This window comes from Haliotis asinina, chromosome 3, assembly GCF_037392515.1.
Source record: "Haliotis asinina isolate JCU_RB_2024 chromosome 3, JCU_Hal_asi_v2, whole genome shotgun sequence".
NCBI lineage: Eukaryota > Metazoa > Mollusca > Gastropoda > Lepetellida > Haliotidae > Haliotis > Haliotis asinina.
Window position 1 is genome coordinate 63927980 of NC_090282.1, and position 26648 is coordinate 63954627.

General features: G+C 40.4%; 1 protein-coding gene across 3 annotated transcripts in view; it reads right to left on the bottom strand.

Moving 5' to 3' along the window:
* LOC137278305 (dmX-like protein 2) overlaps positions 1-26648 on the bottom strand; it is a 96310-nt gene that overhangs the window by 38068 nt on the left and 31594 nt on the right. For all 3 annotated transcript variants that reach the window (XM_067810557.1, XM_067810556.1, XM_067810558.1), the window contains exons 5-27: positions 25834-26059; positions 23590-23656; positions 23292-23331; positions 22929-23061; positions 19522-19707; positions 18551-18726; positions 15996-16253; positions 15361-15509; positions 14665-14777; positions 13675-14364; positions 12651-12783; positions 12139-12297; positions 10888-11119; positions 8893-9041; positions 8010-8385; positions 6913-7053; positions 6405-6748; positions 4071-5379; positions 3344-3382; positions 2635-2789; positions 1994-2113; positions 1164-1261; positions 554-719 (exon numbers count right to left, since the gene is read on the bottom strand). In XM_067810557.1, the coding sequence (XP_067666658.1) occupies positions 554-719; positions 1164-1261; positions 1994-2113; positions 2635-2789; positions 3344-3382; positions 4071-5379; positions 6405-6748; positions 6913-7053; positions 8010-8385; positions 8893-9041; positions 10888-11119; positions 12139-12297; positions 12651-12783; positions 13675-14364; positions 14665-14777; positions 15361-15509; positions 15996-16253; positions 18551-18726; positions 19522-19707; positions 22929-23061; positions 23292-23331; positions 23590-23656; positions 25834-26059 (5459 nt within the window). The remainder of the gene's footprint in view (positions 1-553; positions 720-1163; positions 1262-1993; positions 2114-2634; positions 2790-3343; positions 3383-4070; positions 5380-6404; positions 6749-6912; positions 7054-8009; positions 8386-8892; positions 9042-10887; positions 11120-12138; positions 12298-12650; positions 12784-13674; positions 14365-14664; positions 14778-15360; positions 15510-15995; positions 16254-18550; positions 18727-19521; positions 19708-22928; positions 23062-23291; positions 23332-23589; positions 23657-25833; positions 26060-26648) is intronic.

Here is a 26648-nt window from a genome sequence, read left to right on the forward strand (position 1 = left end):
GTAATAATATCAGCAACCAACTTTGATCCATCAAAGATCCTTTAATAACTCATGGCTGGGGCATAGCCTACCACAGGATCCAAGATACAACACTAAAAAGAACAACTGCTTTTCAGAAGAAAGAATTTGTGGTACATGCTAGAACCAGATTCCTCTAATCCCATATTATTGCTTCATCAGGCAATTAAAAAATATGACTTGCCAAAAATCAGTGAGCAAGTGATTTTGTTTTTAAAAACAATAACATACACATAAGTTGGTGGTATGGAGTGAGTGAGCAAGTTTACTTTTACGCTGCTATTAAAAGTATCCCAGCAATATCAAAGCTGGGAACACCAGAAAAGGCGCTTCATACACTGTATCCGAGAATCAAACCCAGGCCTTCAGCATGATGAGCAAATGTTTTAACCAGTGGGCTACCCAACCATCCTGGTGGAACACGGATCAGCCATAAAGTATTGTTATCTTAATAACATACATATTCTTTGAGAAAACAATTTGCTGCGGACATTATTCCTCAGAAGATCGGCTGAACATTAACTGATTCCTTCACCTCAATAGCATCTTTGAGTGATCCGGCCAATAAGAAGAAGCCTGCTGCCTGGTGGAACATCTGACGACCCAAGAGAGCAAAGGCGTTCTTCAGTGCTGCCTTTCTCCATCTGTCCTGTGTGAAGTCGTTCTTGAAAAACGTCTGCATCTTCTTGTCATTAACTGACCTGAGAGAAACAAATACACAAACATTTCTAACAGTGTTTTTGATCTTTACCTGAGTTTGTGAATGTTGGTTAAGTCACAGTCAACAATTCCTCAGCTATTACACCTTATCTAATGAAAATGACAAACACAGCAGGCAAGCTGACAAGCTGTTGATCACACTACTATGATCCATTCGATCCAATATATATCATGATCCACAATCAAAAATATCCCAAATAAAAAATGGCATCATAATCATGAGGACACGTTCTGTGGTCAAGTTGGCAAGCAGAACAGAAGTTGAGGATCCACTGCACCCAAAGTACAACATGAATTCCCTTGAATCCACATGGAATATTGTTACGTGTACTGATCTGTTATGATGTAAACTTTTTGGAGGAATACACTTTTTTGTAATGTGCAAGATTAATGGAAGTTCACTGTTACTCAAGTAAGTGCTGTACCTGTACAGTCCCCACAAGACATTCTTCTTCTTCATTGCCAGGAAGAAAATGGCTGCATCCAGAGGGTCCTTCTTTGTCTGGAAGGCAGCTTTTGCAACCTAAAGGCAAAGACCACATCCAGCAACTTACACTTCATGGATGAAGTACATCCACACACATTTGCACGAAACCATGCACGTATCAGACTTCCAATCACTAATTCCTGGCTTACAAATTATTAATTATATGATAAGTAAGACAGGATACTGTGTCTGTCTAATATCAGGATATGAGGTGACAGATGAAATCTCTGGCATGTTTGATGCAAACATTTGAGCTAACAAATTCAAGGCATCTACAATGCTAATACTAATAGAAAAAATACAGAAGTATTTACAATCCCAATTTACCAGGAAAGCTTCCATTGCATTCTCAGAATGATTCTGTCCGTACATCTAGATCCAACCAAGTGCTTCCATGTTGTTTATCAATGTAATAGCTGACTAATCTTGAACATACTGTCATATTAAGTTATTGGAGAGATAAATAATACAGTGAACAGAACAGGAAAAGCCATTTTTGACAAAATGAAATCTTATAATAGATGGCATTCATGTTTATGTCTTCTATTTAAAAAAATGACAAAAAGCCAGAGATGAATTTCTTTTGCTGTTCAATACAACAAAAGATTCATGCAAAATCAGTGTTATAAACAGTTTACCGACCTAAAGTCCTCTTAAACAGTATTTAATCAAATAAAGGTAGATTGCAAATAGGGACCTTTTCCAAAAGCAGACTGCCAAACTGTAGACTTTTTCAAAAATGTGTGAACCTATCGTATGATGGTGTACCTTCTCCATACACTTCCTGAGCTGGCTGATGTTGGTGATCCACCATCCGGCACCAAACTGTTTCAGCTCCTCCCATGTCGGCTCCCCCTTTTGCATGCTGGGGATGAAGGACAGCAGCTCCTTGAATCAAACAGATGTCACTTAACAAAGGGAAACAACTCCTCTAATCAAATAGATGTCACTTAACTAACGGAAGCAACTCCTGGAATAAAAAAAAAAATTGTCTCTTAAAGGGAAGCAACTCCTGTATTCAAACGGATGTCCTTTTACAAAGGGAAGCAACTCCTGGAATAAATAGATGGCACTCAACAAAGGGATGCAACTCCTGGAAAAAAGAAAGATGTCACTTAACACAGGGAAGCAACTCCTGTATTCAAACAGATGTCACTTAAAGGACATATATTTTTACGTAATGCCAAGAAAATGTGAAGCCAATGATTGAAACTTCCCTGTGAAATGGATTCAGTTCATTTCTTCATTCATCAGGTTTTGTTTCTGTGTTTAAACTGCTTCATTTTATGACTCAATGTTATCACTGTTCAGAGAATTTGTTCTCTGTACTGTAAAGTGGACATGGCTCTAGAAATTTGAATATGACTAAAGTGTGTGCATTGCCAAAACAATCTGCAGATCCCTCCTACCTCAGTAGCTTCAGAGTGGAATGCCCAGACCAGCTGGAAGGACTTTAGCCCCTGTCTCTGCAGAGCCACCTTCTGGAGTGGTGGCAATGTACCCAGGAGGTAGATGTGGTGCCTCATGGCTAGCAGGAAGCGTACTCCACAGTCATCCATGGACTCTGCAATAACAGTCATATCACCCTACCATGAGTGAGGTATATTCCTGTGATAGCACAGCACACCGAGGATGACAACAGTCAAAACAAGAAAACAATAAATACTGAGTAATGATTGACATCAAGGACACCAGCCTATGTATGAAACTCTTAAAAATCTAGACAGACCACAGGGCTGGTTAGATGTAAAACTTCTAGAACTTCTAGATCCAACCAAGTGCTAGTTGTCCGCATTAAAAATAACCCATCCGGGGCCGTCGGGCAAACAGGTACTGTCACACAATAATGCTAGTCTATTCGACTACATTTCTGAACATTTTAATGTTATCTTATGTAATTTTATTAGCTAAGCATACTAGACCAAACAGCATTTCACTGTACTAAGACTTTAAGGTGACACCAGACCACAAATCATCTTACTCACATCTTATAACAAGCAAGAGATTCTGAAGTCAAGTTTCTGTCTTAAACAATTATACATTGATAGTAAACTACAAGTCACATGTTCACTGCTGCTTTTGAGCCATTAATCTAATATAGAATATTGTACGCATTACCTGTGGCATGACTGATGTCTGCTTGACCTTCTCCCATGCCTGTATGGACAAAAAAGTCTATCAGATATCAAAATCTTGACTAGCATGCTCACAATGATAATCTAGGTGACATACACATTGCCTGACATGTATACTGCCAACATCCTATCACAGAGTTATGTTTACATGATACATATCCCAAAAGACTCTCAGAATAAAATAAGAACCGGATTACTTTAGATTAATTCTGACAATGTTGCAGGCTCAATGCCTACCAAAATAGTTGACTACTGGACATTATCTGACAAACACATTGATGGACTTGATAAAGTCAGAGTAATACTACTCCTTAGACCACTCAACAAGGACACAATAAATCAAGATTTTCCATCAGTCTCCATTTTTATTGCATTTTATTAATCAAAGAAATATAGACCTTCTTTGAGAGTCAATTAATGCTGTCTGAACACTTTATAACAGTGCATGAAATAAGCCCAAAACGAAGCTAGACATCAGTGCTTGTAACTTAAAAATGTTACCAGCCCAAAAATGGATTTAACCAGGCTAGACAACAAGAACTTACTCAGATGTATGGAACATCAAACATTTTCACCAGACCACTGGGCTGGCTACCTATAAATGTAGACCATCCGTCCATCTCAGGCGGTCAGAAAATCCTTATTTCATACACTGCTTATACACCAGCAAACTAATCTGAGGATTAACTTTCAGGAAGGTCTTAACATACCTGTTTTTGGCTGGTCTTGTGAGAAGTTGTCTGAGATGTCCACCTTGGTGCTGGCCACTGTGTCAGCCAGAGCCATGAGGTACATCTGATCCAGACTGGACAGTCCAGGGAGACGGATATGGAGTAGATGAGCCCCAAGGACTTTGCCCTGCTTCGGCCCGAAGTAATGAGGGTTCATTGGAGTGTGGCTGGACGAGTGCATCCTGGTTCTCTTGACACCTCCAGAGCTGTCTGCTGACGTGGACAACAGTCCTTCATCTAGAGAGTCATCATTAATCACGTCCCTGCTAAACAGCTCCGTGTAGTCTTCAGGATGAGGGTTGGTATTTGGGGCAGTTGCTGCTCCTGCTTTTGAGATTTCAACATTCACTCCCGTGTTGTCCTGATCTGCAGCTAGCAAAGCATAAATAGGTAGCGGTGGGATGGAGCTTATCTCGTTCACATCAACAGCTATCTCTTCCTCCAGGCGTAACTCACTTTCCTTATTGCTGGCTGACACAGACACACTTCGAGGACGTATTGATCTCACAGACACCAGTCCTTCTTCATTATCAAGGTCATCAACATACACAGCCTGCATAGTTTCACTTCCTGCCATACACCTGGCCAGGTGAGCTAAGATGGCCTTGACCCTTTTGATTTTCCCGAAGTTCAACAACTCTATTAACTGTTTTGGATGATACTGGGGTAGAACTGGGTTTGCCTGCCTTGCTGCCTCAAACAGACCAAAGTCATGTATCACACTCAGGCTCGTTAAGCTGTCACTTCGTGAAAGACTGTTCTTTGAAGCTGATGAACCTTGCTCGGATTTCTTCCACATTTCTTTCCGTTTCAAGCTGGTGTGAGATAGACTAGAATTGAAATGCTTAAAACTAGGCATGGAGTAAGATGGCTTGAAACTAGCTGAAGATTTCTTTGCAAAATTTGAAGACGTTGCTACACCTGACCGATTCACCTCATTTAGTGTTCGTTTGTCAATGTTGACATCATCACAAGAAAGACTTTGGTTGTCAGCACCGAAAGCCCCTCGCCACTGAGAATACACATGCATCTCATTGTCCATTCCTAACACAAGGATGCCAGCTCGAACCCAAGATAAATGCATTGGCAAGGGAGATAATCCATCTGCAGTAGTGAGCTCTAATGCTCGTAATCTCATCCAACGAATTTCTTCTTGGTAGTTGTCAACGACAAGTGACTTTGACTTTTGCATCATTGGTCGAGATCGCCCAGTCAAGGTGCTACTTGTTGATTTCAACTGTTTCCCAGTGAAAGCTTTCAAGGATTCTTGTGAGATTTCATTAGAGACCTGGATAAAAAGAGAGCACATATCTTACCACTGAGAGGCTTGTAAAGCATTAGGATATTTGGTATTTGATTTCTGAACTCTGTAACTATTGATGAAGACAGCTTACTATTCATCCAAAGCAATTACTGTCTACTCTGGTGATGTACCCTAGCTAATACCGGTTTCTGTAAATGTAGACAGATTTAGGACCAAAGCTTTAAGATACAGATGGAAACTGCTATCTGACAAGACTTCATGAATGAGAAACATCATCATTCACTGAGATGAATGGTGATCGCGTGTAAATGTTTCCAGTCTCAGCACCAGCATGAACTCTGTAAGTAATATACTTATTATAGAAAAAATACTCTCGTAAGATAACAACAGAGCAGCGAAAGGCTTACATCCTAACAGAGCCAAAAAACATTGCAGACATTAGACATTAGATCTTGACACAACTGCAAAGATACCTTGACATACTGCAAACATGTCTTGATATACCTGCTAAAAATGAGATGTTATCACAACTTTTAGGAGATTTGATCCTTTCACAACTGCAAAATAATTCACTCCTACATAACTGACAAAAGATAAGATTCTCAATCAAAGGATAAAACAATAGACTTAGAACCAGCTTGTTTAATGTTGGTAAAAATTCACTGCAAGTGCGAGCAAGAAAACACTACATTTACACAGCCACTAACATCGCAAGCGACTCCCAAGCCTAAAATACACAGAATCAGATTTCCAGTCACCACTGGTGGGAACACCTCCCCAGCCCAAAATAAAAAGTATCAAATTTATAGTCACTTCCAGTGTGAACACCTCCCCTGCCCCAAATACACAGTATCACTAAATCGTGAGCACCTCCCACATCCCAAATACACAGTGTCAGATTTACAGTCACTGGAGCATCTCCCTTGCCCCAAATACATAGTATCAGATTTACAGTCAGTGCCAGTATGAACACTGCCAGTCACTGCCAGCGTGAGCCCTTTCCCAGCCCCAGAATATCAGATTTACTGCCCCTGTGAGCATCTCCATACCTGCGAGTACATCAACACCTTAGATCCAACTCCAACAGTGAGGATGTGTGAGCCGTCCTCTGACGACACCCAGTCCAGCTGCACCAGACACTTCTGCATGAGGAGGCCAAGCTTGTTACCCTGTTCCGCTATGGACTTCCTCACTGTGTGGATGGTGCTCAGGCTGGGCACAGATTTTGTTCGGGGAATGTTTGCAAAAGATGATGAAGGGGACAGGCCTCCCACTGGACGAGAGGCTGATCCATCAGGGTTAAAGATCTGTGCCAGATCTATCTCAGCTTTTGGGTCAGGGATTTTGATGTTTTTAAGCTCAATGGTATCTTCAAGAACCCATTCAGATCCACCTGAAGAAACAGTCAAATTTCTCAGAGTTTTTTAAATAATGACACTAGTTTAAAACCCAAATATTTCTTTAGTCAGGGGATTTCATGAAATCTTCAATATCATCCTTCTTATTCATTTGAGAAACAACATAGAAAGATAAAAAAAATGCTATGTTTTTGCCTACCTGTTGATTCGCACTCATATATTGCAACATAGAGGTTGACAAATTTGTCATGTGGGTTTTCTGTCATTGCTCGAATTGCACCATGTCTGTAAGCCACAGCGATCCTGCCACTGTAGGCACAGCATACAGTAATAGGCTTGCCTGCATAACAAGAAATCATTTCAATATGGATCACAGTTATGTGTGTTCTGAGAAACTGCTTTTTCTTCCTGAAAAAATACTGGTACGGCTACCTAGGGCTCATGACACAGAAACCTAACCGTAATGCTCCCATTCAGCACTATCCTGAAGTCCTGGCTATTTTGACTACATGACTCGCAGGTAAGAATAGGAAAAATTGGAAGAGACAAACGCTGCTGCAATCAGGCATGTATATTTGTTAGATGTAAAATGCTTAAGCTGGCCTTAAATTTTGCCAAGTGAATATGAAAGCCATATATTATATGCTATCTACAGTCTATGTATCAATCACAGACAGAAAATTCACCTTCCATTCTCACTCAGCTATTGGCCCAAAAATTCAAGTTATCTTTAAGAATCCACTTAAGTGTCTTTGATAAACCGATTGATGGTAATAACAAATTTCACAGTTAATCAAAACCCTACCACCCATCAGTTTCCATTAACTTTTTATGGAGCAACTTCAAACAAAGCATTGCTTTAAAGAAAATGTAATTTTTATGATAAAATTGATATTTTATACTTGTTTTAATTCATGCTTATTGCTTATGTCCTTTCTCTTTTCGACAGTTATATGGAAACTTAAATTCTTTTCAGCTCCCTGAAGCAAGTGTAATATCACTCAACACCACAAATTGGACCCATATGACCACCCAGACATCTACTTGGGTGATGAAGGAGAGAGTGATGTGAGAGTGATAAGAACTAGACTCCAGTCACATGGGACCACTTTGGGAAAAGGCTACTTGTGATGAGTTATATTACGATTGCTTCAGGGAGTTGAAAAGGATTCAATCTTCCGCTTAGTCGTCGAAAGGAGAAGGGACATAAGCAGTAAGCATGAGTCAGGAAAAGGAAAAACGCCATTTCATTTTTGTTTTGTCAATGTCTCTGAGTCAGTGGAGTTATGCCCCTACCTGGTACGGTTATTGCACTGTCACTGTGGCACGTGTTCATCATCTCCCACTCTGACCAGGTGTAATCCGTGTCAAATGGTTGTGAACACACGCGTGTCATGACCGCTGGTCGTCTTGGCCTCACCTCCTCCTCCAGGCTGTACTCATAGCTTGTGATGCTCAAAAAGCTCTCCTTGTGATGAATCGGAGAGGCACAATGGCTGGCCTCTGTCACATCACATTTCCAGAACCGTACATCCCCATCAGAACACGCTGTCACCAGTAGATACGGAGCAAAGCATGCTGGGTAGATGGAGGCAGAGCTAAGATGGCCCGCGGCGACATTCACACACAGAACCTGCACATCTTCCGGGAGCTTCAGCATTTGATTGCAAACCTGAAGAAATGTATTACTTAGCATTACAGCTTACCATCAATCAAGCATTACATCTCCATATTTAACAAATAGTCATTAGGATATTTTTTGTTACAAGTATCGCAGTATATAAAATCCATGTAAAATGCAATTTGTCCTAATCAGACAACAGACTTCTGAATTCAGACATTTTGAATTTCATAAAATGGAACTGAACTTCATGTACAGGACAATTTTTACTAATGGTATGTGAACTTCAGTAATTTCTCTGCTTTCTGGGAAAAAGATAAATTAAAGAAATAACTACATTGTTCACTTACAGGTAATGTTACAGCGCTAAAAAAGTTTACTTGTTAAAGCTTTTTTTGGTTTTGATATAGAAGCCATTTTAATGTAGGTAGAGCAATGTGCTAATGAATGAGAGCTGGATAAATCCCATACCATAAGGTCAGACAGAATGTTTTTAAAAACAGTAATGTCATTAAGTTTCTATGATAATATGTATGCAGCCCGGATGTAGATCCCTACCTTGGTTGTTGTGATGGACATGGTCACGACTGATGCCTGTCTTGCAAGGTCTGGTTCATCAAAGGATGCTCCTCTGAATGGAGGACTGCCAGTCACATCAAACTCAGGGCGGACATAATCACCAACAGGATTAACATTGCCTCGGTTGCCTGAAGGAAAAGACACTCAAGCAAAATGTTTCACCTTTTTTTCAAATCCATACTTAAAAATGGTTATCATATCACTATTTGTCCTTTACTTAAATTTGACCACCTCCATGGTGTAGTGGTTAAATGGTCCATCCCGAAGAGCAGAAGGTACCAGGTTCAATTCCTGGTTGTGTCATACCAAAAAGACATTAAAATATGGTACTTGTTGGTCCCTGCTCAGCACTTGGCATTAATCAGTTCAACAAAGGTTGGTCAGCTTGGAATCGGTATATATGTGAGTGGGACATTCATGCCTATCTGTGGCATGGTATCTCAGTGGGCTAGCACCATGAAACCAGCATAAGTCTGTTCTGGTACAAGCAGCCACACATACCTACACATGCACATCATCATATGAGTGAAATATTGTGGGAATGTTAAACCCTATTTCACCTCAGGTCACATTCACATATACTTCAATATCTTAAGTAATTTACACACCAATATATTAAGGTGTTCCCAAACCAAAACATTATCATCAGATAAAACTGGAACTCCACCCAAAGTTGATCAAGAGATGCAACTCTGAACATGCACCTTGGATATTTTACAGCAAGTAAAACATCATCATGAAGCATCAGGTGATTAGAGCACAGGTCACAATTCAGTCGTTCAGTCAAATTTAAGCAGTGTTGGGTGCAGAGAGTCAGGAGACTATTACTTTCTATTATCTAACAGGTAGCTTGGGTTATACAGGGTATTAATAATCAGCTTGCAGAGCTTTAAGCTTGCAACTTCGTATGGCGAAATTTGGCGCAATACAAATGCCAATGGTACAATTGTAAACAATAAACAACATGAGTTTTGTAAGTGGTTGAAATGGAACCTAATCCACTGAGCTTTTGTAAGAACAAAATGTTGATGCTCAAACACTTACTTGTGGTTACTCATATACTAAGTCAAAAGGATACAAATATATTAACTGCCTAAACTTTAATAGACACATGCAACAGCTGCAGTAGTCAGACAAAACAAAAGAAGTAATGTTTCAACAGGAATCAGCATTGTTATGAAAAATTAGTGGTAAACAACGTATGAATCTTCTATGTCAGTCCATTTGTAAATCCCCTGAAAAAGATAGGTACAGCTTGTTCAGCTTGACCTGAGCTACTCTACATATGCATGACCCAAGAGGTCAAATGGCACAAACATCAGGTCAAGTTAACTCCATTAAATAGGGGAGCTTTTTCCAGGGTCTTTTGTCTATTCGGCCCTGGAAACACCAATTGCTGCTGCTGCTGCTAGCTGACTAATATCCCAAATCAGAAACATTACACCACATGCAGTTTTATTTAAAAAGAAAGTTAGGACACTGCTGATGATTTCTCAACACTAAGATGTCAAAAGGTGACCTTATCTCACCTGTTCGGATATGTTGACAATGAACTGACAAAGGTGCATCCCTACACAATAATAGAACCAACCAGTTGTGACATGGTCATGCAATGTATTAGCTTTCACAGGTCATGCTGAGCATCTCTGCCTTGTTAAACCATCCCTTACATTTGTACATCGCTGGCTTCTACTCCCTCCCCCATTCTCCACCTACTGGCTTCATCACCTCAGTCCCCACCCTATTGCATTAATTACCTTGTTATCCTGTTGTCTTTGTTAGCCTCACTATTATACTTGACCACATTCCTGCTTGACAACAGTGCAAGAATCTGTACCGAAATGTTGCACTATCGTCATAAAGAACTTGTTATCCATAAAGTTTGTCAATCTCGTATCCATATAAAGTTTGTCAATAAAGCTGTACGGCTTAGACATGGACTGAAAACAAAGGTAGGTAACTCTGACTTCTTACCCTCAGTTTGGCTGTTGAGCTGGGAGGAGATGGTGATCTTCCACATGTGGAGCATGGAGCCCCCACTCACATTCCGCTCCAGCACCACCAGGTAGAAGTTCTCCTCGAAGGAACTCATGTTCCTCAGGTCCACGATGGCCTCCATGTTTGGGCCACCTGTTTCACTTGGCGAGAAGCGTCCTGTCACAAGCTGTTCTTGGAACACATGAAGGAGCTGGATGTTCTGCCAATCCTGTTCACATCAAGAGCTTTGGTGAGAGAGTGTCAATACTGTAGCTAGCATTCTGGTTGTGGATATTAAAACAAGAAAGTAAAAAGTCCACTTCATAATCCAGTTCTTAAAAGCTGGGTATGTGAGTTGTTCTCAACATTGATTTCAGTGATATCATGCTAGGCTTCCAATGATGAGAAAGCCCAACATGATCTATCTCTAACACATTTATCACTTCATTCATACCCATATTGAAAGCAAAGTATGGTGTGAGTGAGTGAGTTTTGTTTTATGCCGCTTTTAGCAATACTACAGCAATATCACATCAGGAGACACCAGAAATGGGCCTCACACATTGTACCTATGTGGGGATTCAAATCCGGTTCATTGACATGATGAGCAAATGCTTTAACCACTAGGCTACCCTGCCGCCTCTATGAATCTGGCATTCAAACCCACAATAAAACTGATTCCACTATCAAAAAGGGATGTAACTCTACACACTGGAATTGTGCCTTGTCAGAAGAAGCATCACCTTTGACCTGTTTAGTGTAGAGATTTAATATCAAGATCATGGAAATAACAAGTTACAACCATCTTACAAACTATACAAAGGATAGTCTCCAAGTCTGGCATTGAGATTATCCTGTTGTGACCTGATAGAAACCTCCATAAATGACGTCGAGGTTAGACACAAGCGAAAAGTACAGAGGAGTCATGTGAAAATTTTGGCCTTGGAAGTGCTTGACACCGGAAAATAACTTTTAGACAACCATAACTTCCACATATCAGATGCAACTCGACTGTTTCTCAAGGAAGAGTGAATGCTGTGTTAACCCCCTCTGCAAAATTCCAGACATTTTACAGCAGACCGTAAATCATCACACCTGACAAACAACCTACTAGGTAGCACATCTGGTAGTGACCATTCACTCTAATACATCGCTTACAACAAGTGAAAAGTACTGGTGAGTTATCTGTCCCTGCAATATCCACTGGGACACAGTCCAATGTTAATACCAAGAAGCTGCCATCATTACCTGCTGGGCATCGTTGATTCCCTGCAGCTCCATGATACATCCAGGTCGGGCTGATGACTGCTGACTGACGATGTTGAACACTTCACTAGCAGCCCGAACTGGGGACCCCATGTCACCATGGTAACTAGAACTTGTTGTACTTGAAAAGCTTAGTGCTTGCTGCAAAGAAAAAAAGCATTCCTGAAGTAAATATCATGATGTGAGTTAAAGTTTGTAGGAATATCTAATCATTCTTCTAAATCAAAATCTTTACAACATCTTAGAATGTAATGGTTACATGCTGTGTTTCAGATTGTTGACCCAAAATAACAATAGAGCATTTTCGAGCATATGGGTCCACTGACATACGCACAGATATCAAGAGTTACATGCTTTCAAAACATGTCACTTGTTTCATTGTTCAAAGACACTGACTTTAAAGTGTCAATTGACAATTGAGAACTGAAATCAATCTTTAGCTCTGGATACAGGAGTCACTTTTTGTATGAACTTCTAACATAACATGGACGTACATCTTTCCTCTGCACTGAGGCATCCATGAGGAGAGTCCTAGCATCTATCACAGCCTGATAAAGTCTCAGACAGTTTCCATCTGATGCCACAAACAGTGCACTGGGGGAGTTACTGTAGGACCCCAGTGATGTGCTGAAACAAACACAGGTCATCTCAGTCACAGACAGACCAATACAAGGTATCACTATCAAATGTGTATAAAGTCATAGGCACCAATACAAGGGATCAGGAGTTTACTGAGCAATAAACTCACAGATAAATATCTGGACCGAGCTTTTTTAATCTCTTTTAGCGCCACCATAGTCTGAGTGTCATACTACGAGAGCTTCAAAAACCTAGGCCCTTGAACAGGGATACAGAAAGTGATACCAGTGCATGAAACTCGACTGTTTAATACTGCCACAGCAATTCTACGATTTCACAATAACTATTAAAAAAAGAAGCATATCGTGCATCTCAGGGCTCCAAATAATTTTTCAAGCAATTGGGTTTTACTCCAATGTCTGTTTATGTATAAGTAATTGCATGTTTTGCGGAGGAACTAGCATTTTGTGTTCTCCCACTAGTTTAAAGAATTGAGTACTTTAACATAAGAGTTTCTTATCCTTACTGGGTAATTAATGTTATCAAATACAAAAATACAAATGCTTCTCAATAGGCCTAAGATTTTTTTTAAATTCTTGTAGTGCCAAATTGTTGGCAGCTATTTCAAAACACTAAACATGGATGTAACATGACTACATAAAACCAGACAGTGACTACAGCCATAATAGTATATGTATATATAAACATCATGAAACATTTGCTAACGCTGAGTTTGGGCACCACAACAAATTATCACATACGCAAGTCAACTTAACAGAGAAAAGTACACAAAGTATAATAGAGCAATAAGGTTTTAGGTGATTCTTATAAGTTTTATGTAATTATATGTAATTAATTGAGTAAATGTGATTATCATGTTCATCTTAATCAGACATTACACACAGAATGGAGTAAATCAGACACTAAAAGTTTTGTTACCTAGGCAACAGAGTTGGCACCCATGCCACATTGGAGAACGCTGAGATAGGAGGAGCATTAATCCTGGCCAGTTCAACAATTCCTCCTGACTTGGACAGTGGACCGACCGGGTCGACTCTCCAAAGAATCAGTTCACTACAGAATGAGAACCCATGGCTTTCTCCATCATCTTCTGTTGTAGAATCTTTCTCTGGGGAGTCCTCCTCAGGAATGTTGTGATGGGATGTTGTGAGCAACAACGGTAACACTGGATGACATGCTGCCGAGTTTGTTCGGAAACGATGGCCACACGCTCTAGAAGCATGTGCAACACTGACAATTGTCTGAAACTTTGAGTTATCCGAGAAACTAATCTGCCATTGATTAATGCTTCCATTGCTGTGTTTTGAAATCATAAGTACATTTGGAATCAACATATTGTCATTCTGACCGGGTGAGTTCTTTCCCGTGGCTGTGGCAGGCTGTCCACTTTGGCGAACAAATCCTTCCTGTTCCATCATGGACACTTTGCTTTCACTCATCTTCATGGCTGATTTGATGTCCATCTTGCTGTAGTTGCAGTACATGAGGACGTTGCTAGCCATGGTGCGAGCGTCAGGGATGGGGAATGCGTTTGGCAGCCGTGATGAGAAGCTGACTTGTGCTTGACGGAAACAGTATGGATTACACTCATCCAGCCAGTCAACTAGCCTGAGATGAAAATATGGGAGATCATCAAAACTTGAAATTACCAATGGTCATTCGATGTTCACAAGCATGAAATACTCTACTCAAATTAAATATGGTCATGATTTTTACAGTGGAAAAATTGGTATCTTCACTTCAGATATTCAAACATCTAAGATAATACATATTTGAAACAAAAAGGTTTTAAAATAATCAGTCATCATTGACTATTTATAGTCTTTCAAATCATGAACATATCTCAATAACTCAGAACAACAATTTGTGTGTGTTGTATAAATCCCAACAAAGTCAGCTGAGACCCACCACACAAGAAAGCTGCCATCGACTGGGTGTATGCTAAACAGCATGTCAGAACTCTGATGCCAATCTCGTAACAGCACCTCGATCTTCCGATCCAACGACTCCACTATAGAACTCTGAAACACAAAAGAGGTATGATTTAAGTCATCTACAAGAGTATCAAGTCATATCTCAGCAAGTCAACCATATAATAGATGAGCCCATAGTGTTTGAAGATGAACCATAGGCAGATCCAAGAATTTTAGGTGTGGGTGGGTGGTGGGGTGTGTGTCCCAGGGCTCCAGAAGGAACTGCCAATGTCAACTCTAGTTCAATGTCATTTAGTTACAATCACTGAAGATAACTCTGCATTCTTGAACCACTTTATGGTACCCAACAAAAGCACCGTCACTAAGTCCCCATTCTGAATTTCATGTTTCAATACATAAATGGCTACTGTAACATTAATGGTAGGGGTGAATATTGAGGGGGAAACAATTATAACAAAAATGATAGCGAATTGCAACATAATATTGCGATGGCAATGGTCTATTGTGACCCTATTGCAAGTCAGTTACTAAATTATCAATAGTCACAAATACTACTGATGCATCAATAGTTTCATGTTTCGACCATTAATTAATTGCCATCAGAGACTCAATAACTGTAATTCATCAATAGTTTGATGCATCGTTACACCCCTAATTATTGGTTCCTTACAGAGATGTCTGTGGAGCTGCCAGTGCCCTCTTCTGACGACATGCTTGACATACTGTCTGTGTGGCTCCCAAGACTCTTGTTGTCCTTATGGAAGTTCTTGTGCTTGTGTTTTCTTTTAAAGAATTTGTTCCTCTTCTTCTTACCATGGCCTGCATAACAAAAATGTTACTACACTTTGCTCATGTAATCTTCAAAAAAGTGAGTGGGTTCTTTACTGAAGAAGGACATGGACCGTTTCCCACATTGTGAACACATCGCAGTATCTCACATAAGTCTACCAGTAGGTTATATTATTGCTGGGTTGGGTGAGATTTGTCCTCAACAAATTCCCAACCTCTTCTGGGTATTTTCGGTCATGTAACTGGTAATATATTTGGTCATATAAGCAAACACACACAAGCTATATATATCCATGCCATGATATAATATAAAGGTAGATAATTCATTCCAGATCAAAAAAGAATTTGGTGTGTAGTAAGGGTACTTCAAGGTCTATTTTAAGTTCAACTTTTGTGCATTTTAAAGAGAATCTCCAAAATGTAGTTCCATTTCAAGTCTGTCAGGGCTTTGATTGAGACAGCCGTCTAGGTATGAACACTGCTTTAAATATCCGGGCCTGGATTGCAAGTTTCTACCTGTCTCATCCTTGTCAACTTCCTGGTCCTCATGATCGTCCTCATGTTCATGTTCATGTTCGTGCTCCTCGCTGTCAAACTCATGGCTGATGTGGACCTCCTCCTTGTGACTCTCCTCAAACAGCATCTGCTTGTGGAGATCCTGCAGAATGTGCTCAGCTTCTATAGTAAACTGCAGCTCTTTGTTGTTTAGCCAGTGGATCTTGAAGTTGTGATCCACGTCGGCCTTGTTGCCAATAATTGGCTGAAGTGGAATGTCTGTAACACAAAAGGTATTCAGTCATTTTCCATATAATAGTGAAACGTCTACTACACAAGAATGTACAATCACCTTTCAAAAAATAAACTGAAATGACTGCTACCGTCAAAAATCCTATGGAGGCAAATGTTCAAAGTCACAAATCGGATAGTGGTGGGTATTGCAGAGAATTTTCATATAATGTTTTGCAATACACTGCAAGAAGTTTGTTTTAAATGAAAACTACTCATAATTGAATAAGTCTTAGCCACTAATGTGACAATGTCCCCCAATGCTAAAGAGGACTGTAATATTTATAACATATTCACTATTTTTACTTTTTGGCCAAACACAACACACATGAAATGACTGGTATCTGCATAATCACCCAATGTAGGCTGCAACCAATTGAAGACACTGGTTGCATTGCTTGTTAACATAAGTTTGAAAAGTGAGCAAAGTGTTGTGGTCACATTGAAAATAAGATCAAGGTCACCCAAATTAACTGGTGTCTGCGTAATCCCCCAGTGTAGGCTGTCACCAAAATTTGAATACATTGGTACAACAGTTCATGATATATCATGTTAACATGAATCAGGATGGACAGACAGATGGATGGACGGATGACTGGACGGACGGACATCCACACGCTACGGAATACATAGTCCCCTGTTCCACCCAAACTAGGCTGTCACCAAATTTTAAGACATTACACACAATAGTTCATGAGATATCATGTTAACAAGAGTTTGAAAAATGGTCAAAGAGTTGTGATGACCTTTAAGATAAGGCCAAGGTCAACAAAATGAACTGGTGTCTGAGTGATCCCTCTATGTAGGCTGTCACCAAATGTGAAGACATTTGATATGACAGTTAATGAGATACCACGTTAACAAGACTATGAAAAGTGGTTACCTTGAAAATAAGGTCACGGTCACCACAATCAATTGGTGTCTGCATAATCCCCAAATGCAGGGTGTCACCAAATTTGAAGACATTCGGTACAAACAGTTCATGAGATATCGTGTTGACAAGAGTCGTAGTGACCTCAAAATAAGGTCAAGGTCATGAAAATCGAATGGTGTCTGCGCTATCCGCTAATGTGGGCTGTCACCATATTTGAAAACACTGGGTATAACAATTCATGAAACACAGGGGTTCATAAACATTTTGAAAAGTCGCTTGCCACAGGGCAAGTGACTTTAAGAAAGTAACATGTCCTGACTAATTTTCCACTAGCCCTGATTTACTGACACAATGCGTGATGTTAATGTTTACTGGCCATTTTATCAAAGAGTGATAATTTTACTCTCTCTTAGCTCTACTTTATTATTATTGCTAACTTTAATAGCTTCACTTTGAGCAGATATGAAATGAAATCCAAGATTGTATGCAGTTTGAAACCATAAGAAAAAATTATCTAGTAGTCCATGGTCAAGAAAGATACCATTATTTGAATGCCCAAAATGAAAACAGACTTGTCCTGGGCGTCGAGCGATGGGATTTTTTAACCCCTGAGATATCACGTTAAAAATAGTTTGAGAAGTGGTCAAAGAGTCGGGGGTGACCTTGAAGATAAGGGCAAGGTCACCAAAATCAACTGGTCTCTGTGTAATCTCTAAATTTAGCCTGTCACCAAAGTTGAACACATTGGGTATCACAGTTCATGAGATATCGCATTAACAAGCATTTTCAAAAGTGGTCAAAGAGTCGTGGTGAACTTGAAAATAAGATCCAGGTCACCCAAATCAACTGGTGTCTGTGTGATCTCCCAATGTAGGCTGTCACCAAATTTGAACACTTTAGGTATCACAGTTCATGAGTTATAGCGTTAACAAGAATCGTGACATATGTACGGACGTACAGACCGTGATGATTACATAGTCCCCCATTTCACACTGCAGCGGGGGACAATCAACAGCACAACAAAATCACAATGCTTGATTAAGAGTTCACATAGAACTGGTAATCATCACAAAATAAAAAAGGTGAAATAACAATTAAAAAAACTCAAAATGCTGCCATACTGAAGCCTTTGCCATAGTATTGAGGGGCACCACATTAAATTGTTCATTGCTGGGATTATCATTTTACACAAACACATAACTTCCGGTGTGAAAAACTGAAATATCCAAAGATTTCTGAGTGTTACAAAGTTTTCTGGATGCATGTCAAAATACTGATTTTCGATGAGCGTATCACTATACACATCATTTTCGTGTCTGAACCAGTAAATACCGCAGGAAACCATGTATATTTGACAGCCCTAAAACAGAAACTTTGTGGCAATTTTGTGCATGCCGATGATTCTACCGACCTGTTTCAGGGTTGATGCTCCCAGCAAGGTGGAAGTGCAGTACCGGGGACACGCCGTTGTGGTGGATGGCGAACTTGTGGAAATCATGGACGCTGCCCATGCTGGGGAGATTGGTCACGCTCATGACAGTCTCGGGGCCATACTTTGGGTGCTTCTTTCGCTTGTGGATCGCATGTCTGAAGACAAAACATAGCAAGCATTGAATGAGTGTTGTTGAATCAAATAAATCAACACATAATGATCAAAATAGCAAACTTCTCAGACACTCTAGTTCCAAATAATTTCAATGTCTTTCCTTTGTTCATAACAAGCATGGAAGTGTAATCAGTTGACAAATACCATCCATAAATGTGGCACTGTAAACCATTTCTCAGGCTTCAGCAGCTGTACCAAAGTTGCTGCATACAACAATAGATCAATGGGTGTTCAAATAAGCAATAATTATTCAGGGAGAGAGAGTGATCTCACTCAAGCAGCATTTGCCATCTGGACCTGGATTTTCGAAGCTCTCTTAGCTGTAAGATAGTCGTAAGTCGTAAGGTACTTATGACCTTATGACACCTTAACGCTAAGAGATCTTTGAAAATCTAGAGCCAGGTCTCTGGATATCTGGTAAGACAAACAACTTCTTTAATAACTGAAAATATGTCCACATGTGCTCTACATCACCTGCATGTTTAGTGTGTTCCAGATATAATTATTATTTAAGTCACCAAAGTCAATACATGCATAACAAAATCATACACAAAGGGATGCACTGTTTGGCGGATTGATACTTTACTGGGGAATTAGATGAGGCTTATGCTGCGTTTAGCAATGTTCTTGCAGTGTCATACTGAGTGACACCAGAAATTAGGCATCTGGTGAATTAAGACAACAACCAAATGTAGGCTTCTTTCATCACAACAAACGCTACAAGGTTACCTTGTTGAAAATGAATAAGGACTGGACCAGCTAGAGCTGTTACCTACCTGATAGTCTTAAGTCTCTGCAGGAACCTCTTCTTGTGGCGGTGAGTATGATACTTGGGGTCCAGCTGTCCACTTGGGTCAAACTGCTCCAAGTCCAGGAGACCATCGTCTGGCAGGATAGTTTCACACCAGATCCGGCAAACATTGTCCAAGCAAGATGTCACCAACATGTTGGCCACAGAACCTCTGTCAGAAAAGAAGAAAAAAATTCAAACCAATGTCATTATCGTTAATTTTATCAACATCTTAACTGGATAGCCCTGATGTATTTTTCATTTACATTTTCATGCGAAATCAGGTTAATCTATAACCATTCAACATGAATGTTACAACCCAGAAAAGAATGATGACTCAAAGCCTCATCACTGCATGTAAATTCAGGACTCCACAATGAATATATTAACAGAGATCAAATACAGTAATATTCGTTTATAACGAACTCAAATCGACTGTTGTTTTCAGTTCGTTGTAAGCGAAGTTCGTTCTAAGCGATTCGGGAATGTTCGTGAATATTCGGAAATTACCGAGAATCGTCACCACGCCACTGGTTTCACACAGAAAATAAAATAAGATAAAACCAACGAACATATAATTGTCATGGATCATTCATTTCATCATCGATCATGTATTTTATTACGCATCTTTAACAAAATCGGTAATTTTGTGCTTCTGTGACGTCAGCCAATCATCAACTGACTTGCTGTCAACAGACGAGCTTTCTCCGTGTGTCATGGCTGAACATATCCCTCGTCGCTTCTTAAATCTCTCTAACCACGACTGATTGGCCTTGAAATCTGTATGTCCAAGTCTGCTGTCATGTCAGTCTTGGATTTACCGCCTGCATCTACAGCTTGGATGATTTGGTATATTTGTCAAGATCTAGAGCTTTGCGTTGCCGTGACAAGCCCATCCATGCTGACTTGAAAGAAAGACTTCCCACATCGCTATTTATGCCTTGACAATGTCAACAAGATTCACAAGATTAAATAAATGATAACATTTCACAGGTAAGTTTATTTTATTATCCCCTTGATCCCCTGTGAGGAAGCCTGTTTGTTTTCACAAGCTAATTGGTGACACGTGAGATGACACGCAAGTGGATTCAGATCAGCTGTTCGTTATAAACACGTCAATTAACGCGTGAAATAGCACAGAGGGCCCATCAATTTGTTCGTTGTAACAGATAATTTGTACTATCAGTGTTCGGTGTATACGGTAGTTAATTCATAACAACATATAGGAAAGCAGTCGGGACTTCTGAATTTGTTCGTTGTAACCGGCAATTCGTTGTAAGCGTGTACGTTATAAGTGAAATTTACTGTACCAAGTGACAGGGCACATTACTTATGAAAATCCACTCTGATCAATGATCATAAGATTGTATCTGCAATCTGGAGCCTTGTATAAGCATGTCCTGGCATGACTAAGGGATGCGACTCTGCACAAAATCATAGACAACAGTGCCCATGGCATTGTTGTTATGTTTCCGAGTTATCCCCTTTACCTTCCAGCAAAACAGATACCCATGCCTAAGACCAAGTGTCTGATTTGTCTCCCTTACTTTGGCCTAAGCAAATTACAGCACCAGATATACCCTTGCCCAAGCTGGAGTTTCTGATTTGTCTCCCTTACTTTGGCCTAAGCAAATTACAGCACCAGATATACCCTTGCCCAAGCTGGAGTTTCTGATTTGTCTCCCTTACTTTGGCCTAAGCAAATTACAGCACCAGATATACCCTTGCCCAAGCTGGAGTTTCTGATTTGTCTCCCTTACCTTGGCCTAAGCAAATTACAGCACCAGATATACCCTTGCCCAAGCTGGAGTGTCTGATTTGTCTCCCTTACTTTGGCCTAAGCAAATTACAGCACCAGATATACCCTTGCCCAAGCTGGAGTTTCTGATTTGTCTCCCTTACCTTGGCCTAAGCAAATTACAGCACCAGATATACCCTTGCCCAAGCTGGAGTTTCTGATTTGTCTCCCTTACTTTGGCCTAAGCAAATTACAGCACCATATATACCCTTGCCCAAGCTGGAGTTTCTGATTTGTCTCCCTTACCTTGGCCTAAGCAAATTACAGCACCAGATATACCCTTGCCCAAGCTGGAGTGTCTGATTTGTCTCCCTTACCTTGGCCTAAGCAAATTACAGCACCAGATATACCCTTGCCCAAGTTGGAGTTTCTGATTTGTCTCCCTTACTTTGGCCTAAGCAAATTACAGCACCAGATATACCCTTGCCCAAGTTGGAGTTTCTGATTTGTCTCCCTTACCTTGGCCTAAGCAAATTACAGCACCAGATATACCCTTGCCCAAGCTGGAGTTTCTGATTTGTCTCCCTTACTTTGGCCTAAGCAAATTACAGCACCAGATATACCCTTGCCCAAGCTGGAGTTTCTGCTTTGTCTCCCTTACCTTGGCCTAAGCAAATTACAGCACCAGATATACCCTTGCCCAAGCTGGAGTTTCTGATTTGTCTCCCTTACCTTGGCCTAAGCAAATTACAGCACCAGATATACCCTTGCCCAAGTTGGAGTTTCTGATTTGTCTCCCTTACTTTGGCCTAAGCAAATTACAGCACCAGATATACCCTTGCCCAAGTTGGAGTTTCTGATTTGTCTCCCTTACCCTGGCCTAAGCAAATTACAGCACCAGATATACCCTTGCCCAAGCTGGAGTTTCTGATTTGTCTCCCTTACTTTGGCCTAAGCAAATTACAGCACCAGATATACCCTTGCCCAAGTTGGAGTTTCTGATTTGTCTCCCTTACCTTGGCCTAAGCAAATTACAGCACCAGATATACCCTTGCCCAAGCTGGAGTTTCTGATTTGTCTCCCTTACCTTGGCCTAAGCAAATTACAGCACCAGATATACCCTTGCCCAAGTTGGAGTTTCTGATTTGTCTCCCTTACTTTGGCCTAAGCAAATTACAGCACCAGATATACCCTTGCCCAAGCTGGAGTTTCTGATTTGTCTCCCTTACCTTGGCCTAAGCAAATTACAGCACCAGATATACCCTTGCCCAAGCTGGAGTTTCTGATTTGTCTCCCTTACCTTGGCCTAAGCAAATTACAGCACCAGATATACCCTTGCCCAAGTTGGAGTTTCTGATTTGTCTCCCTTACCTTGGCCTAAGCAAATTACAGCACCAGATATACCCTTGCCCAAGTTGGAGTTTCTGATTTGTCTCCCTTACCTTGGCATGAGCAAATTACAGCACCAGATATACCCTTGCCCAAGCTGGAGTTTCTGATTTGTCTCCCTTACTTTGGCCTAAGCAAATTACAGCACCAGATATACCCTTGCCCAAGCTGGAGTTTCTGATTTGTCTCCCTTACCTTGGCATGAGCAAATTACAGCACCACAGATACCCTTGCCCAAGATGGAACTTTTGACTTGTCTCCCTTACCTTGGCATGAACTTGCTTGTTTTCCTCCAGGAGAAGCCAGTGACAGCACGAGGGTGAGAGATGTACACAAATGAGTAGTGCTGTTCCTCCACCTTGGGGCTTATGCTGTCTGACCGGATCAACTGGGGACTCACTGAAACAATAACAGTCTATTGCTGAAAACAAGCAGGATCTGAGAAAGTGATGTTGGAAATCAAAGAGGTTTCTGGAGACATTAGGATTATCCCCTTCGTCTTTGGCAATATACTCAAATATGTCCAAGCACTAATGTGTAACTTTGAATCTTTCAACCTCAGCCTTACGATAAGGACCAGCTGATATCTATGCTTAACTTTAAACACAATTGTTGAAACCTATACTCACATTTCCTGTCTTCATACCAGATTTTTACTAGTCTGTCAGCCTGAAATGATATATCATAAACACAGTACATAAAATTTATCTATCATCAAATCGAAAATAATATGTTACTGGGATATAAAGACGCTCTATTGTGTTAGTCCAAGACAAGTAACAACTTTGGATGGGAATAAAAATATCATGGTGAAATCTAATCATTTTACATAAACATTTGTCAAAATTCAACTAATGAACTGTTGAAAGGCAGCAACTGCCTGAGAATGTTGTTGTCAAGTGTTTCTAATGTTTCAGCAATACATACCTTGCCTGCTGAGGCAAATACATAACCATCAGGCGAGAACTTTAAATGAAACACAGCAGAAGATGGTCTGAAAGCATCATCATCATCATCATCATCATCATCATCATCATCATCATCATCATCATCATGTCTATATATACTGAACCCCAAAAGAAACATCATACAGATAGAGGTTTCTTAAAGAACACACACAGAATTTACTCAAACCATCAAACAGAGGATTGAGTTCAAACTGGGACAATTACGGTTACCACATTTTCAGGAATCACATTTAGCATTCACACAAACAAAATCACCAAAAGTGGTACCATTAAGATACCCCAAAGTCAGTGTTGTGTGTGGCTTCCATGGGAATGGATGAAAGCATTGCAATGTTTTTGCATGGAATGAATTAGCCAACTGATAAAAACCATAGGCACTTGGGTCCATACTCTGGGAAATGATTGGTTGTGTCCAAATGCAGTTGTCAGCCATGGTTGGAGGTCATTCAGTCTTCACTAAATCTCGTCCATAAGGGGTTCTGTTGGACCTAAATCAGGACTGAGTGCAGGCCATTGTAGGTTGGTAAGCCATGAAATCCAATGTTACTCTGACAGTGTGAACATGAACGTTGTCTTGCTGAAAGATGTGATTTCTGTGATATTCAAAATGTGGTACAACATGGGTCTTGTGAGTATAACAAGTAGCTGTCACATCATTTCCTCATCGCAGATCAAGATCCCAGGACACCATAGTGCCAACACTCTGGTTCAGACCGACTGCAACCCAGACTATCATACTTGGATCACCCTACGAATCTCTTTCAACAATACATTCATTGGAAAACAGTACTCCGTCACCATACTCTCACTCTGCCATCCACTGTCGAAACGCAATATCGGCATTGTCAATAATGCCAATTTCAATGCTGAGGTGCAACATTGCACTCGGTTTTGGCGGTGACGAGCAATGAGAACAATATTGTGAAAAAGTCTGTCACAGCGGAGGTTTCTTACAGGCCAACGCCAATGCACTGTATCTATGGGTCTGTTCCCAACGGACTGGTGTGCTGTTTCCATCAATCTAGGGAAGCAATCCTGCAGATAGTTGTGCACAGTCTGTTGGTCATGATGTTGTGATGTTACTGAAGGTCATCCACTGCATAGACGGTCTCAGATACTGTTAGTAGTCTGACACCACTCCTGTAGTCAGTACATTGTCCTAACATAAACACTCATATGATTGGCTATCTTCCATGCGGTATGGCCAACTTCCATCGTCCCAAGGCTTGGTTCATCTGATTGTAAATTGTGGTATGGCGATTGTGTCAAAACAAAACTGATTTCAGGTGAGTTTGAGACTCATTTTCGCTTCCAGGGTTGTCATGATATGCACAAGTGGGTGAGTTTAGTTATAAGCCACACTCAGAAATATTCCAGCTATATGGCCGGGGTCTGTAAATAATCGAGTATGGACCAGACAATCCAGTGATCAACAACATGAGCATCAATCTGCGCAATTGGGAACCAATGACATGTGTCAACCAAGTCAGTGAGCCTGACCACCCAATCCTGTTAGTCGCCTCTTACGACAAGCATAGCTGCATGTTATAGCAAGCATGGGTTGCTGAAGGCCTATTCTAGTCAGGGACCTTCACGGGTCGCATGATGATGTGCACAAGCACTTCATGAATGTCAGACCTTTAACCACGTCTGCCTTTTTAGGTGTGTTTGGCTGATATGTTTTCTCATCAGAAAACACACTGATGTTGGTAGTAACAGTACTGCCAATTTGTACTGAAGTAATGTTAACAAAACGGTACAATTATATTAAAAACACCACCTATTAAGAAATAAATTTTGCATTTGGTTATGGAAAGTTACCTTTCATTTGCAGTTCAGTAGATATAGCACCTTAAATAGCATGGTCATGCACAAATATAAGAGGCACAAAGAAAGAAATATTCCTTGTAATGTCTCTAGTATAAGACAGCACAAGTACAGTCAATACCCAACACCCCAGACGTCCATATAGTTCACTTTCATAACACACAGGTTTCTTTATGGTCTTCAACTTCATCCAAACTCAATGATTTAAAGAATTATGTCTCCATATAATTATGAAAAATATCCCCAGTCTTGTTTATTTTCGTGTCAAGCATGCACCACCATCAATAGCATTAACTCAAATTACACTTACAAGCAAGAGAATTAAAGCACATGTGAAGTAACTGACAAAAAGAGACAAGCCTTAAATAAAACTTACTTGCACTTCCACACACTGTCCCATTCTGTCACATGAGGCTCAAAGTTTCGGTCCTTTTCCGGGTGCATCACGTGACTCAAGTGCGCGTGAATTGGATCATCATCATCCCCTCCTGATGGGCCAACGCTGAACTGGACTTTCTTGGAAGAGGCATCGTCCTCACTGGGATCACGGTGGCTCATTTGCCAGATCTGGATTAACTCCCCTCCCGTCAGAAGTTTGGACCCTGAGACATACAGATCATATAATAAGCAATGGTAATGTGTACATCTTACAGAAAAACACATAATGGGAGACAGCCAGGTCAGTCAGTGTAGACGTCCCTTTAGAAATTTTGAAAAGAAATTCCTGTGATTATTTCAGAGCATTAATAGTCATTATTTCAGAGTATTAAAAACAATTATTGACAAAATATAAGCACTGTCTTTAGCATCGTGTAGTTTATTCCATTAGATTTCAAAAGGACATAGACATGATAGCATTATCAAGTTTCAGGCTGAAAAGTAGAATGTGTATCACCAAACATGTTTGCTACTCCAATCAAGGTGATATGAGGGCTGGTCAAAAAGTTCAATGTCTACATAACTTCTAGACTGGTGACACCAACTACTCTTAGGTGACTGCAAGCATCTATCAAAGAAAAGCTCCGTGGTTTGTTGAGGCCCGGAGTTCTGATTTTACATAACAATACTTCATCTCACACCTTTCGATTGTCAAAGTCCACAGTACATCAATGTGGCTTTGAAGAACTTCCTCATCTTCCATATTCACCTGACCTGGCCCCAAGCTACTTTCACCTATTTCCAGAACACAAG